The following is a 16,101-nucleotide window of genomic DNA, read 5'->3' on the forward strand; positions in this document are numbered from 1 at the left end:
CTAGCATGGGACTCAGCACAGGGAGTCACTCCCTGGCTTGGGAGAATTCCCCCCGCCACCCTTCTCTAGCCGGCCATCCTCCTTCTGGTGCTAGCAGACAGCAGCATCTAGTGGACAAGCTCTGGAACTGCATTCTGGCCAAGGGTCACTGGCCAAGCTGTTGTGCAGTCCTTGAAATGAGGCTTTTTAAAAATGCTTTGGGCAAGGGTGGAGATGTTGGAAGGAACGGAGGTGGGGTGGAATGCATTGGACAAGTATTCATTAGGTGTCTGCTGTGTGCAAGGCACTGATCCAGGACCTTAAAAAATGAAGCAAGAGATACAAGATGACTAGACGGACCCATGAAAAATCACAAATAATCATCACTTTATCATCATACTCTAACTTTTATCTTAGAGAAAATCCGAACACAGTGTAGGGGGACTTGGCACACTGGACAGTGCCTTCTCAGGAAGCTTTTTTTGTTTTTGTTTTTGATGCAGGGTCTCGTTTTTTCACCCAGGCTGGAGTGCAATGGCGGGATCACAGCTCACTGCAGCTCTGATCTCCTTGGCCCAAGCAATTGTTCCACTTAAGCCTCCAGAGTAGTTGGGACTATAGGCACACACCACCACCACACCCAGCTTTTTAAATATATATAGTGTTAGGGTCTCCCTATGTTGCCCGGGCTGGTCTCAAACTCCTGGACTCAAGTGATTCTCCCTGCCTTGGCCTCCCAAAGTGCTGGGATTACAGACACAAGCCACTTTGCCAGGCTTCTCAGGCAGTTTTTACAATTTCAGGAGTGATTTCGAAGTGGTTGTTACTTGTCAATGACTCTCAGTTAAGGCCCAGGCAATAAGTGAAAGCTTTGGTCAGGAAGGTTCTGCCTCCAGCCCCTGACTCAGGTTCTTCATACAGAGAAGGGAGCAGGGCCGGGTGCAGTGGCTCACGCCTGTAATCCCAGCACTTTGGGAGGCCTAGGCGGGTGGATCACGAGGTCAAGAGATCGAGACCATCCTGGTCAACGTGGTGAAACCCCGTCTCTACTAAAAATACAAAAAATTAGCTGGGCATGGTGGCTTGTACCTGTAATCCTAGCTACTCAGGAGGCTGAGGCAGGAGAATTGCCTGAACCCAGGAGGCGGAGGTTGCGGTGAGCCGAGATCGCATCATTGCACTCCAGCCTGGGTAACAAGAGCGAAACTCCATCTCAAAAAAAAAAAGAGAGAGAGAGAGAGAGAGAGGGGAGCAGGAGTGTCTGGCTCCAAAGCCACACTTGTCCTCCGCACTCCATGGTCCTTTCCTACCAGACACAGAAGAGTGAAGAGGTTCTAGAGGTGACATGGAGCACATCTAAGTGAGGGAATCAAAAAAGACTTCATGGGAGAGAGGAGATTTTGCACTGGAGAATGAAGGTAAAGAAAGCAGGGAGGGACGTGCCAGGGGTGCTGGGGAAGGAAGTGCATTCCAGCCTGATAGACCAGGAGCACCTTCACTAGTATAAAGCAAAGTAATGGGAATCAAGTTGGATAGGATGCAGGGGGTTAAGGAGAAATCACAGAGGGCTCCAAATGACAGGCCAAGGAGGCTGCCTTTTACAATCGGGGGACCCATGGAGTAAGAAGGTAAACTGATCTGAGCGGATCCGGGAAGACCAGACACGGGCAGCTAGTAATAGTCAGGTGGCTACCGAAGCGGAGTAGTCCAGTCCAGAGGTAGTGGGCACTGCAGCATGTTGCAGATTACAGACGCAGGAGATACCCGGGAGAGGAGAAGCAGGAGGAGACCTGGAAATAGATAGCTGTGGGTTAAATGGGAGGATCCAGCTGAGAATTCGAGGTGCTGAGTCCAGAGGAAGTAATGAGAGAAAGGCAGAGCTGTAACCAGAATGTGGACTTGACCAGGGAGACTGCTGTGGGCCCGGAGCTGTGGGCAGGGACCAGGAGCTTGGTCTTTGACAAGGGCAGTATGAGTTGCCGTTCTCCCTGTGGAGATGCGGGACCAAGGCTCAGGAGGGGTGTTGGAGGGAGAGGAGGCAGGGACAGTCATGTGGGAGTCACTTACCCATACAGGGGCAAGCCGATGACCTGGCGGAGGAAAAGGAATCCTGCAGGGAGATGGGGCAGAGGGCAGGCACTACCAGACTTCATCGGGCTCTGTCTTATTAAAGCTTCCGGAGGGCAAAAGGAGGAGGAGACGGAAGACGGAGGCGGGACCTTTGGGGAGAGAGACCCTTGTGAGTGTCCAGCAGTTTCACATGCCGTGCAGAAGTCCAGGAGTGGTGGCGGCGAGGTAATTGTTAAAATCGAGGTTGGGGGCTGTCCTGGCTGACCTTGACAAAAGCCGGTTTCAGGGGCAGATGTCAGGCTACAAAGGTCTAAGAGGCCAGAGGTAGAGGGGTTGGAGGTGGCTGAGGCTCCCAGGAGGAGGGAGGAGTCGGTAAACAGGACTGGACTAGGGGGAGGCGAGCGAGGGCTTACTCTCGGTGTCCTGCCAGACCTTGAAGAGGAGGGCAGAGACCCAGAGGCACAGGGAGAGGAGACCCTCTGAGACCCTTTGAGACAGAAGAAAACAGCTGACCCTGTAAAAGCTTAGAGACCCAGACAGAACTAAGACTGCGACCGCCACATCCCTGACAAACCAAGGTGGTGGCTGCCAGCCCTAGAGGGCAACGAACTGGAGGAGGGGAAGGGTAGAAGCAGGAGCTGAGAACGCCGGGAGGGAGAGCAGGTTTCCTCAGACTCTCTCAGGCTCCAGAGTATTGGTGGGGGAGAGGGAGTCCCAGATCCCTGGAAGCTCAGAGCCTGGGGAGAGCCAGGGCTCACCTTCCCCTTTCCCCAGGTCGCCTCTATTCACTTGGGAGGGCGCTATTCCCTATTCCAACCCAAGCACCTGGTACCCGTTTCCTTCCTCCAGCAAGTCTACGCAAGTTTCTTTCTTTCCTGGGACTTAGCGTCTGGGGTGCACTGAATGGTAGAACCCAAAAAGGTGCGTCCAGGTCCTCATCCCCAGCCCCCACTCCCCCAGAACCTGTGAATATGACTTCATCTGGAAAGAGGGTCATTGTAAATGTGATTTAAGATGTCAAGACAAGATCATCCTGGCTTGTCCGTCCAGTGGGCCCTAAAGCCAATGACAAGTGTCCTCGTGATAGGAGAGGGGAGGGCCATATGATGGGAGAGTGGGATCTCTGCAGCCACAAGCCTAGGAACACCTGGGGCCACAGAAGCTGCAAGAGGCTCGGAAGGGGCCCTTCCCCAGGGCCTTCGGAGGGAGTGCAGCCCGGCAATGCCTTGGTTTTGGACTTCTGGCCCCAGCAAACGGAAGATAATAAATATCTGGGGGTTTTTGTTTGTTTGTTTTTGAAACGGAGTCTCCCTCTGTTGCCAGACTGGAGTGCAGTGTCGCGATCTCGGCTCACTGCAACGTCCTCTTTCCCCGGTTCAAGCAATCCCTGCCTCAGCCTCCCGAGTAGCTGGGATTACAGGCATGCGCCACCACGCCCGGCTAATTTTGTGTCTTTAGCAGAGACGGGGTTTCACCAAGTTGGCCAGGATAATCTCGATCTCCAGACCTCGTGATCCGCCCGCCTGAGCCTCGAAAAGTGCTGGGATTACACGCGTGAGCCACTGCACACAGCTGCTTAAATATCTGTTTTTTAAGCCACCAAGTTCGTTGTAATTTGTTATGGCAGCCCTGGGAAACTAACGCAGTTCCCTATTCTGTAAATTAACTAGAATTAAATCTGATTCGGCCAAGAGGTGTGTTTTTCAACTCACCACCCCTCCCCCTTCCAGGTTGAGTTTTAACTCTTTCACTTGCCTGGCAGGGGTGGGGGAATGAGGATGGGGGCAGGTGGTGCGGGGAGGAAAGAAGCTAAATTCACAGCATCTCCTCCTGCCCCGAAGGAGAGGAAAGTCCAAAAAGGGTATTTCATGCCCACCAGCCCTTCCTCCTCCACCCAGAGCTCACGCCATCATCCCCTACCCGGCTCCAGGCAAGCTGGTGGGGCCGACGCTGACCCCGAGCGCGTTACTAACTTTGAAGGCAGGGAGTCTGCCTTTCCGGACTTCTCCTAACAGCTCCTCCTCTTCACCGCGATTCTCTCCCCACCCCTTGTGTCTGCCTTCTCCCGTTCTCCATTCTTGGGGGGCAAAATAAGATGGAGACCCCCGAAGTACAGGGTGGAAGGCAATCCCCCACCCCTCCTTCCTCCTCCTCCCACAACACAGCTGGAGGGGGAGGGGAGGTCAGCAGGGTTCACAAAGGCCAGATGTTAAGGAAAAAGAGAGTAGTGCCCACCCCACGCCCACCCACCCCACCCCCACCCTCACCCCCGGGTAAAGAAAAATGAAAGGAGACAGTTTTTAAGACAAACAAAACTTTTATGGTCCAAAACAGTTTTCCTCCAGAATCTGCTCCATGCAAACAATAACTTTTTACAAAGCATTTTCACAGAAAAGGAGACAAGTCCTTCCCCAGCTTGGGAATTGTTTCTCTCACCTCGCCTTCGGGGGAAGAGGGGATGCTATTCACTAGTGCGGGGGCGGACGCGGCACTGGGTCCCTCAGTGGATCGGCAGATCCAAAAGCCCCAGCTTTCCTTCATACCTCAACTTGTCGTCTACCTAAGACCTAACCTCCCCTGACCCCACCTGGGTGGAGGAGAAAGGGCTTCTAACCCAGACTGAAGATCCTCCTAGATGGAGGGCATGATTCAGGCCTAACTCACCCCTCCCCTGGAAAACAGAACCTCTGACCCCAAACCTAATCCCCTGGCCCTGCCCCCTTCGGATCCATCACACCTGACAACTCCCGAAAGGCCTGAGGCTGGGGTGTCCCGGGGGAAGCTGAAGGTTCCTCAGCCCAGGTCCCATCTAGACTTGCCCCTTCAAACCCCAGGGGACTCTTGCAGTTAGACCAAGAGTCCTCTCATTTACCACCTCTGCAAAGCGCAGCTTGTTTTGTTTCCACTCTTTAAGGGGCCGAGTTTGGGTATCCAAAGAAAGAAGTCGGGCCTGCCCTCCACCTCCACCCCCTCTCATCCATAAATCGGTGGAGGCCCTCGAAAGGCGACTTGTTTGGTCTGATTTTGATTTCTTCCACCCTCTATTACTTTCCCTGGGACAGTGTCTAGCCCCTTCCCCAGGCGAAGTAAGCACTTTCCAGGAGAGGAGGTCCCTCAGCCCTACCCACCCTAAGGGGAGTAAGTTGGGGGAGGGGGCTGATTAATCAAGGTTGGGGGAAATCTCTCTCACAGGCCAGACCTTATGCTTGGAAACCAAATAAGGAAAAAAAGGGAACTCCAAAACTGGACAAAAGGGAAACGTCGGCGGCTAAGACTGAGGATCTCATCAATTAGGGGCCACCTGCACTTGAGGGGCCCTAGAAAGGCGACAGGAAGGAGGTGATCTTCCTCTTACCCAAGCTCCCTCACCCATTAAAGGCTCCAGCGGTGCTTGGAGCTTTAGAGAAGGCCTGAGGGGAGCAAAGGGTTAAAGGCCTGGACAGTGGGGGTAGGGGATGCCCCCAGGGAGCTGCCAATCACCTCCCCACCCCCACCACAGCCCCTGCACCCCAGGCTCGCCCACAGACACTGTAACAACCGGTTTGTCCATCACCGAGGTCTCTCTCCTCTCCCTTTTTGTTGGGGGGGGGTGTCTTTGAGCGGTGGCCTCCTTTGCTCCCACTGGGGTGCAGGCCCTGCCCCCAACGGTCCGAGATGGAAGGGGGCAGGGATTAGAATCTATGTCATCAGCCTTTTTTGCTTAAGCCTTCTCCCGACTCCAGCCCTGGGTTCCTCGGCAAAGGATGAGGGGGAGGGGCTGTCACCCCCAACACTTAGGTGCTTGAAGATCACTGTCATTTGAAGTCCCTCTGCCCACAGCTCCTAAAATGTAAAGAAGGAAGGGGACAAATGTGAGAAACGGGGCTCCCTCCTCAAGCCAGCGATTTGGCCACGGTCCCAACTTTTCCCCTTTGGCAGAAGTCCCACGGTCAGCTTTCATCCACGTTGATCCCCCAGAATTTGAGGCCAGGGGGCTCAGGGACAGCGGGACCCCCCATACGCCACCTCCACAGCGGGTGGGCGGGCGGGGGCTTAGAGTCTCCCTGGAGGCGAAGCGAGGATGCCGGCTTTAGGTCTCCGTCTTCCCCTACCACCAGGGCCGGCGGGCAGGGGAAGCAGTCGAGGAGGCTGAAGGTGCTCGTGGTTGGGAGCGACGGTGCTGGGCGGCGGGGCTGCGCGGTGCGTGGAGGGGGCGCCGGCCGCCGGCGTTTCTTGGCGGCTCCCCGGGCCGCCCCTTTCGCAGGCGGCCGCTCTGGCCCCCGGCGCAAACTCGGAGTGTCCAAGGCGAAGCCCTTTGCGTAACACCAAAGTTTCGACCGGCGGATCAGACGATCGAAATGTTCCTGGCGGAGATGTGCGGGTGCGGCCGGAGCCGTGCTGGCCGTCGAAGGGCTGGCGGCTGGAGCCTCGGGGGAAGCCGGTGGGGGGTTTCCATCGACTTCTGCATGCTGGCAGGGCAGGAACGGCCCCGGCGCCGTCCCAGGACCCGTAGGCTCGGTGGAGAGGCCCGCAGGTGGCGACGGAGGCCGGGAACTAGGCTTCTGAGGCGGGCTGGCGGCTGAGCCACGCTGAGGTTCGAGACCCGGAGCCGGGCGAGGCGGGGCCGAGGCGAAGCCGGTCGGAAATTCCCGAGGGCGCGGGGGCGCCAGGCAGCGGCCCGGAGGTGCACAGGAGCGAACGCCGAAGTGCGGGAAACCGCCTCCGCCCTCTTCCTCCTCTTCGCAGCGGGGACACGCTGCGACGTCCGCATCCTCGCCGGCCGCAATGTTAAGATCGCCTGGCCGCCCGGTCGGGGCCCCGAGGTGCTTCAGGCCATCTGGGGTCCAGCCGCCAGGGCGCAGAGGGGCGTGAGGGCCCCGCAGCACGGCGGGCCGCGCCGCCAGTTCCCCAGGCCCCGGGCCCAGAGAGGACGTCCGGGGCTTGGCAAGGGCGCAGAAGGCGAGGGCACGCAAGCACAGCGGAGAGAATTCCTGGGTTCCCCGACGCGGCTTCCGGGGCGTGGGGGAGCAGGGCGACCCTCGCGGGGACGCCGGCACTGCCAGGCGGGACGCGGGGCACAGGGTCTCCATGGAGCAGCCTGAGGGGTGCCCAGTGAGGGGGTCCGGGTCCCAGCGGCGGGATGCCCTGGCTGCCCGAAGAGCCCACGGGCGAGGGGAACATCGCCCCCCGTCGACGGGGAGGTCTCTGCTCACGGGCGCCCCCGGCCCGCCACCCGGGACCGCAGAGCTCGGGCTCCCTCTTCGTTCTCGTCACGCGGCCCTCCCGGCGGCCGGACTCCTGGGTCCCTGCGAGTCCCGGTGCGGTCGGCCGCCCTTCTGCCGCCGCGTCCCTTTCGCAGCCCCGGGGGGAGCCCCTCTCCAGTCGCCCGAAGCGCAAAGGCGGGGGAAACAAAGCGGCCGGCAGCCCCGGGAGGCGGGAAGGGCCCCGGGCCCGGTACCCGGTGCCCGGGCCCAGGCGGCGGGGAGGGCGCCTTCCGCCCGCTCGGCTTCTTTCTTCCCCGCTGGCTCCCGGAGACCGCGTTATAGAGAACTGCCCCCTCGCTGCCCCAATACCAGCGCCGGGGCCGCGAGCCCAACGCTGATTGGGCCGCACCGCCCGTGACGTTAGCCCCGACCCCACCCCTACGGCGGCGCCGCCCCCGTCCCCATTCCGCACACAGACACACACACGTGGACCCGGCGCGGCGGCGGCTGGGAGGGAGCGCGGGAGGGAGCGTGCGCGGGTGGGATCGCGAGGGGCCAGATGCGCCGCCGCACGTGGCCCGGTGGCGTCCTGGTATTTCTTCGTCCCAAAGCAACTCTCTTTTTCCCGAGCAGTCACGGTTTTGCATCTGTAAAATGGGACGGTTCATATCTGCCCTCTTGGGGCTAAAAGAGCTGTGTGAATCAACGTAGATGGATCTCCAAAATAATGCTGAGGGCAAAGATGAAAAGAAGCGATGGCTGTTTACAAGCTTTGCGCAGCAGGGACTCTAGCGAGGCAAGAATGTTACTTACCTCTGTCTCGGGGCCTCTAAAACAGTGCGTGGCACGCAGTCGGCTCAAAAAAATGCTGTAATGTATAAGTACTTAGGAATTCAGTACTTGCAAGATGAACAAAGAAAAAAATAAATTTGGGAGGGGGGCAGTGTTGTTACACCCATGGTAGCCGATAAATAGGCTGTCTCAGTACCTGTTTCCATTTCTCTGATGCAGTATTTAAATACTCCGCCTCAACTAGATTCCGAGAGGCTGGCTCTGCAGCCCCTGACCCCCAATCCCAGGATGCTGTCCTCTGAGGCTTGATCTGTCTGCCAAATAGATTGAAGAAGCCAGAGGCGGGCACACACAGACCCTGACTCTCATCTCCCCCAAGGAAAATAAAGAAAAAGTGAATTTCCAGTACAAATTCTGATAATGCTGCACACACCCTCAACCTGTCTATTCCCTTAAGCTTCTTTAGTTTCTGCATAGCTTACTGTTACATAAAAGTCGGTACATGGACTTATTCTTTGGTGTCTGTCTCTCCCATTAGTCTGGAAATGAGCCGATGAGAAGTTTGTCTTGATCATTGGTGTATCCCCACTGCCTAGATCAGTGGCCAAGATGTAATAGGTGCTCAATCAATATGTGTGAATGAATGAATGAGCAAGTGAGTGAATTAATGAATCCCTGGGATATTTCTCTTGATAAAAATCAGGGTAATGGAATACTGCTGTTTCCTATCTGTGGAAATTTAGAGATTGGTTTGATGACTTGAGGTAAAGGTGTGGAAAAATGCTGGCAGAGGGCAGCCACAGAGAAAAATTTCTTCTGGGGCCAAGACAAGAGAGGGTTTCAGAAAGAGGACAAAATGATGCAGCTTGCCTCCTGGCCCTTCTAGCAGTGACAACAGAGGTGTAGTTTCCCTATGTGTCATCAAATAACATCTGGGAGGACAGGGGTAAGGTGGGTCAGCTTCCCACACCTCGAGTCCAGAGGTAAAGCCCCTAGGTGGGGCTAGGGTTTGAGGGAGAAGATGTGGTGTTCATTGTTCAAAACACTCATCCCCTAACATCTTCTGCAGAAGAGCTCTCCAGGGCGGCTGTCATGAGGGGGGATCCTGGGGTCCTGCCAAGTCATGAAGCTGAGCTGGGTCTAGACACCAGGGCTCATAATTGCTTGAAAAGCCCACCTCTACACACACACGCACACATGCACACACACACACATGCATGCATATACACAGGCATGCATGCACGCACATACACACACACACAAGGAAAGTTCTGGAAGGATGATCTTCATGGCTGTCCCTTCTGCCGGACAGTTCTGAGGACTCATCCTGAACAGCAGTTCCTACTTGCACTCCGGTGCCTAGCACAGTGTTGACACAAGGAGAGAATGCCCAAGAAAATGATGGGTATGAATAAATGAGTGACTATTGCATAACTGCAAATCAATGACCTCTTCTTTCTCTGCCCCCAAAAGCTGCCAGCTCCCCCTTCCCCTTGTGAGTTTGGGGGCTTTACTGAGGAGTCATTATGATTGTGAGTCCTTCCCTCTGCCTCCACTTTCCCTACTTCCCCTTCCTCTCATCAGGCACCCAGAATATAGACCCAGGGATGGAATCACTCTACAAACAGTAGGGGATAGTGAGTGCCTCTCCAGCTGAAAGGACCCAAGGACATCAAGCCACCCTCAATAGCCTGGACAGGGGATGCTGCTGTGCGACCCTGGGCAGGCCACCTAGATACTCTAAGTCTCAATGTCCTTATCGGTGAAAAGGGGACAAAGTGGCTTCCTCACGTTGTCGGGAGGGTTGAAACCTGATGGGAGTAGTCACCAGAACTCATGTGGGCAGGCCCAGCTGCTGCAATTACTATTTTCTCCAGCAGAGGACACTCGACCCCCTCCTCAGCCTGGGATGAAGGAGGCAACACCCTTCTCAGGAGCCTCTCCTCCCCTAAGAGAAAAACAGGGACTAGACTGGATGCTGGGTCCCATCTAACACCTCCAGAGTGAGGGCTAGAAAGGACCCCTCTGGATCCAGAAGCAGCCCGTTCCTTTCCTTGGCCCATCTAGGTCTCATCTGGGGCAGTAAGGAATGTGTTCAAGGATTTGGGAGCAGGAAACCTGCCTACTTGCCTTTTTTGGAGAACTGCACCCTAGATGTCCAACCCCAGAGTAACCTCTGTAGTCTAACCCCATAGTAACCTCTGAACCTCTGTAGTACTTACTACATGCCACTCTCTCTTCTAAGAACCTGACGTTGCTTAATTCCCATAACAGCCTATGAAATAGATGCTTTTTTTTTTTGTCTGGGCACGGTGGCTCACACCAGTAATCCCAGCGCTTTGAAAGTCCGAGGCGGGCGGATCACAAGGTCAGGAGTTCGAGATCAGTCTGGCCAACATAGTGAAACCCTGTCTCTACTAAAAATACAAAAAAAAGAAGCCAGGTGTGGTGGTGGGCACCTGTAACCCCAGCTACTCGAGAGGTGAGGCAGGAGAATCCTGTGAACCCAGGACGCAGAGGTTGCAGTGAGCTGAGATTGTGCCATTGTACTCCAGCCCAGGTGACAGTGTGAGACTCTGTTTAAAAAAAAAAGAAAAAGAATAGACACTATTTTAAAAAATGAACATACCACACATAACCCATTTTAAGTGTCCAATTCAATGATTTTTAGTAAATTGCAGTTATGTAACCATCATCATAATCATTTTCGTTTTCTGTCGTTTTTTTTTTTAGAGACAGGGTCTTGCTATGTTGCCCATGCTGTGGCTTTTCGCAGGCACGATCCCACCACTGATCAACACAGGAGTTCTGACCTGCTCTGTTCCGACCTGGGCCGGCTTATCCCTCCTTAGGCAACCTGGTGGTCCCCTACTCCCGGGAGGTCACCATATTCATGTTGATCTTAGTGCGGACTCCTAATCAGCATAGGAGTCCGCACTAAGCCCAGTGCACTATAGCCTAGAACTCCTGGGCTCAAACCATGCTCCAGCCTTAGCCCCCAGAGTAGCTGGGCCTATAGGCACCTGCCACACAATCTCGGCTCACTGCAGCCTCTGCCCTCCAGGTTCAAGCAATTCTCCTGCCTCAGTCTCCCAAGTAGCTGGGACTACAGGCATGTGGCACCACATCTGGCTAATTTTTGTATTTTTAGTAGAGACGGGGTTTCACCATGTTGGCCAGGCTGATCTTGAACTCCTGACCTCAGGTGATCCGCCTACCTTGGCCTCCTGAAATGCTGAGATTACAGGCATGAGCCAACACACCCAGCCCCACAATCCAGTTTTAGAACATTGCTTATAAGTCTTCTCCTTCCCACTTGTAGCTCTCAATTCCCATCCCCAGCCCTGGGTGACTAATCTACTTTCTGTCTCTATAGAACTCCCTTTTCTGGATATTTTACATAAATGGAATCATGCAATGTGTGGTCTTTTGCATCTGGCTTCCCAAAAGCATAATGTTTTTTAGGTTTACCTGTGTTGTAGCATGTATTGGTAGTCTGTTCCCTTTTTTTTGAGATGAAGTTTCACTCTTGTTGCTCAGGCTGGAGTGCAATGGCACCATCTTGGCTCACTGCAACCTCTGCCTCCCAGGTTCAAGCCATCCTCCTGCCTCAGCCTCCCAAGTAGCTGGGATTACAGGAATGGTGGCATGCCTAGCCAGGTGGCATCAGCCATTTTGTATTTTAGTAGAGATGGGGTTTCTCCATGTTGATCAGACTGGTCTCAAACTCCTGAATTCAGGTGATCTACCTACTTCAGCCTCTCAAAGTGCAGGAATTACAGGTGTGAGCCACCAAGCTTGACCTATTCCTTTTTATTGCTGAGTATTGTGTTGTATGGATATGCCACATTTTGTTTATCTAATCACATTTGGGTGGTCTTCCCTTTTTGGCTATTGTTTACAATACTGTTATGAACACTGCTATACAAGTCTTGTGTGAATATATCTATTTCTCCTAAGTAGACAATTAAGAGTGGAATTGGGGCGGGGCGCAGTGGCTCACACCTATAATCCCAGCACTTTGCGAGGCTGAGGCGGGTGGACCACAAGGTCAAGAGATCGAGACCATCCTGGTCAACATCGTGAAACCCCGTATCTACTAAAAATACAAAAATTAGCTGGGCATGGTGGCACGTGCCTTAGTCCGAGCTACTCGGGAAGCTGAGGCAGGAGAATCACTTGAACCCAGAAGGCAGAGGTTGCGGTGAGCAGAGATCGTGCCATTGCACTCCAGCCTGGGTAACAAGAGCAAAACTCCATCTCGAAAAAAAAAGAGTGGAATTGCTGGATCATATCCTACATTTATGTTTAACCATTTTTTTTTTTTTTTTGAGACAGGGTCTCACTGTCACTCAGGCTGGAGTGCAGTGGCACAATCATGGCTCAATGCAGCCTCAGCCTCCTGGGCTCAAGAGATCCTCCTGCCTCAGCCTTCTGTGTGGCTGAGACCACAGGCCTGAGCCACCATGCCCAGCTAATTAAAAAAAAATTTTTTGTGAGACATGGTCTCACTATGTTGCCCAGGCTGGTCTCAAACTCCTAGGCTCAAGGGATCCTCCCGCCTGAGCTTCCCAAAGTGCTGGGATTACAAGCATAAGCCACCATGCCCAACTATGTTCAACTCTTTTAAAAGCTGCCATCTGAGTCATAGCACCAAAAAAAAAAAAAAAAAAAGAAAAAGAAAAAAACTGCCAAGGCTGAGAATGATAGCTCACAGCTGTAGTCTCAGCACTTTAGGAGGCCAAGGCAGGCTGATGGCTTGAGGCCAGGAGTTTGAGACCAGCCTGGGAAACATGGTGAAACCCCATCTCTTCAAAATACAAAAATTAGCTAGGAGTTGTGGCCTGTGCCTGAAGTCTCAGCTACTCAGGAGGCTACGCCTATAATCCTAGCACTTCGGGAGGCCGAGGTGGGCAGATAACCTGAGGTAAGGAGTTGGAGACCAGCCTGGCCAACAGGCAGGCAGCCCCTGCCTCTACTAAAAAAATCAAAAAATTAAAAATTAGCCGGGTGTGGTGGTGCATACTTGTAATCCCAGCTACCCAGATTCTAGGGAGACTGAGGCATGAGAATTGCTTGAACCTTGAAGTTAGTGTGAGATTAATGCGTGGAAAAAGAAAAAAAGAAAAAGGAGAATTGCTCGAATCAGGGAGGCAAAGGCTGTGGTGAGCCAAGATTGCGCCGCTGTACTCCAGCTTGGACGACAGAATGAGACTGTCTCAAAAAATAAATAAAAAATTTTAAATCCGTGATATAAATGAAGACATTGAGGGAGAGAAGTGAAGTGACTTGCCCAAGTCACACTGCTAGCAAGTGGCAGAGCCAGAACCCAAACCCAGGTAGCTGGGTCCTAAGTCCACTCTGGTAACCACTAGGCTACCCCACAACAATGAATCCAAGAGGGGAAGCCATTTCTCCACCTTGCCACACCCTAGCCACCTTTTTTTTTGAGACAGGGTCTCACTGTCACTCAGGCTGGAGTGCAGTGGCACAATCATGGCTCAATGCAGCCTTTTAACCTTTCGTGCTCCCGGAATTCCCTAAGTCAGCAGGGCTGCACCACCCCCTAGCATAAGCCCACATGTTCCTGTGTCTCCTCTGGGAATTTTGCACGCAGGGTTAATAGCTTCAGTTCTGGACTCAGATGAGTCCATTCACATTTCATCTGTGTCCAGACTCATCATTTTACCAGCTTTGTGACTTTGGGGTGATTACTTAACTTCTGGAAGCTTTAGTTTCCTTATTTGTAAAACATGAATAGCATCTTTCCTCCCGCAATCAAAAGGTATTGTATGATGGAAAATTCAAACCTATACAAACGTAAACAAAGAAATATAATTAACCTCCCAGTACTGAATACCCAGCTTCAACACTTATTAACTGATTCAATTTTGTTTCATTCTTACCCACCTACTTCCTCACTTAAAAAAAAAAAATCAAAGGCCGGGCGCGGTGGCTCACCCCTATAATCCCAGCACTTTGGGAGGCCGAGGCGGGTGGATTACGAGGTCAAGAGATCAAGACCATCCTGGTCAACAAGGTGAAACCCTGTCTCTACTAAAAATACAAAAATTAGCTGGGCATGGTGGTGCGCGCCCGTAGTCCCAGCTACTACTCGGGAGGCTGTGGCAGGAGAATTTCTTGAACCCAGAAGATGGAGGTTGCAGTGAGCCGAGATCATGCCATTGCACTCCAGCCTGGGTAACAACAGCGAAACTCGGTCTCAAAAAAAAAAAAAATCAAGTTGGCCAGTAGGATGGTTCATGCCTATAATCTCAGCATTTTGAAAGGCTGAGGCTAGCAGATTGTTAGAGCCCAGGAGTTCAAGACCAGCCTGGGCAACATAGTGAAACTCCACCTCTACCAAAACGAAAAACAAAAACAACAACAACACATAAATTAGCTAGTCCCAGCTACTCAGGCGACTGAGGTGGGAGGATCCCTTGAGCCTGGGAGGTTCAGGCTGCAGTGAGCTGCAGTCACCCCTGCATTCCAGCCTGGGAGACAGAGAGAGAGACCCTGTCTCAAAAACCAGAAACAACACAATTTTATTTAGGAATGATTTATGTAATAAAATGCACTTTTTTTTTTTTTTTTTGAGACGGAGTTTCACTCTTGTTACCCAGGCTGGAGTGCAATGGTGCGATTTCAGCTCACCCCAACCTCTGCCTCCTGGGTTCAAGCAATTCTCCCACCTCAGCCTCCTGAGTAGCTGGGATTACAGGCACGCGCCACCATGCCAAGCTAATTTTTTGTATTTTTAGTAGAGATGGGGTTTCACCATGTTGACCAGGATGGTCTGGATCTCTCGACCTCGTGATCCACCTGCCTCGGCCTCCCAAAGTGCTGGGATTACAGGCATGAGCCACTGCGCCCGGCCAAAATGCACATTTTAAGTGACAAAGGAATATGTCCATGTTACCACAATTAAGATGTATTGTAGAACAACGGCCAGACGTGGTGGCTCACGCCTGTAATCCCAGCACTTTGGGAGGCTGAATCGGGTGGATCACTGGAGGTCAGGAGTTTCAGACCAGCCTGGCCAACATGGTGAAATCCAGCCTCTACTGAAAATACAAAAACAACTAGCTGGGTGTCGTGGTGCATGTCTGTAACTCCAGCTACTTGGGAAGCTGAGGTGGGAGAATTGCTTGCACCCGGGAGGCGGAGGTTGCAGTGAGTCGAGATTGTGATCGTGCCATTGCATTCCAGCCTGGGTGACAGAGTGAGACTCTGTCTCACAAAAAAAAAAAAAAAAAAAAGAAAAGAAAAGAAGCAAAAATAGAAGATATAGAACAAACCTCATATTATTTTGTTTTGCTTTGTTTTATTTTTTAAGACAGATCTTGCTCTGTAACCCAGGCTGGAGTGCACTCTTGTTACCCAGGCTGGAGTGCAGTGACATGATCTCGGCTCACTGCCACCTCTGCCGTCTGGGTTCAAGCAATTCTCAAGCCTCAGCCACTCGGGTAGCTGGGACTACAGACGTGTGCCATCATGTGCGGCTAATTTTTGTATTTTTTGTAGATGTAGGGTTTCACTATGTTGCCTAGGCTGGCCTCAAACTCCTGGGCTCAAGCAATTCTCCTGCCTCGACCTCCCAAAGTGTTGGGATTACAGGCCTGACACACTGTGCCCAGAACAAACCCCATGTTATTTTTAGGCAAATCCCAGACATCACATAATTTCATTCCTAAATATTTCAATACATATTTCTATAAGGACTCTTTTTTTTTTTTAGCATAGAGCAATACTTTATTTTTACACACTTTGACAAGGAGGTTTTCCATAACCTTTCCAGTGGAGAACAGAGGACATGAAAATCAGCCTCCAGGCCAGGCACAGTGGCTCACGCCTATAATCCCAGCACTTTGGGAGGCCAAGGTGGGTGGATCACGAGGTCAAGAGATCCAGACCATCCTGGTCAACAAGGTGAAACACCGTCTCTACTAAAAATACAAAAATTAGCTGAGCGTGGTGGCGTGCGCCTGTAGTCCCAGCTACTCGGGAGGCTGAGGCAGGAGAATTGCCTGAACCCAAGAGGTGGAGGTTGCAGTGAGCTGAGATCATGCCATTG

The 16,101-nt window shown here is 52.8% G+C and overlaps 1 protein-coding gene across 1 annotated transcript; it reads right to left on the bottom strand.

The window, feature by feature from the left end:
- Positions 1–4,346: 4,346 nt before the first annotated feature.
- On the bottom strand, positions 4,347–7,580 carry EPOP (elongin BC and polycomb repressive complex 2 associated protein). Its single transcript, XM_008997472.4, has one exon. The coding sequence runs from the start codon at positions 7,116–7,118 to the stop codon at positions 5,979–5,981; it is 1,140 nt and encodes a 379-aa protein (XP_008995720.1). The 5' UTR covers positions 7,119–7,580; the 3' UTR covers positions 4,347–5,978.
- Positions 7,581–16,101: the final 8,521 nt, after the last annotated feature.

This window comes from Callithrix jacchus, chromosome 5, assembly GCF_049354715.1.
Source record: "Callithrix jacchus isolate 240 chromosome 5, calJac240_pri, whole genome shotgun sequence".
Lineage (NCBI taxonomy): Eukaryota > Metazoa > Chordata > Mammalia > Primates > Cebidae > Callithrix > Callithrix jacchus.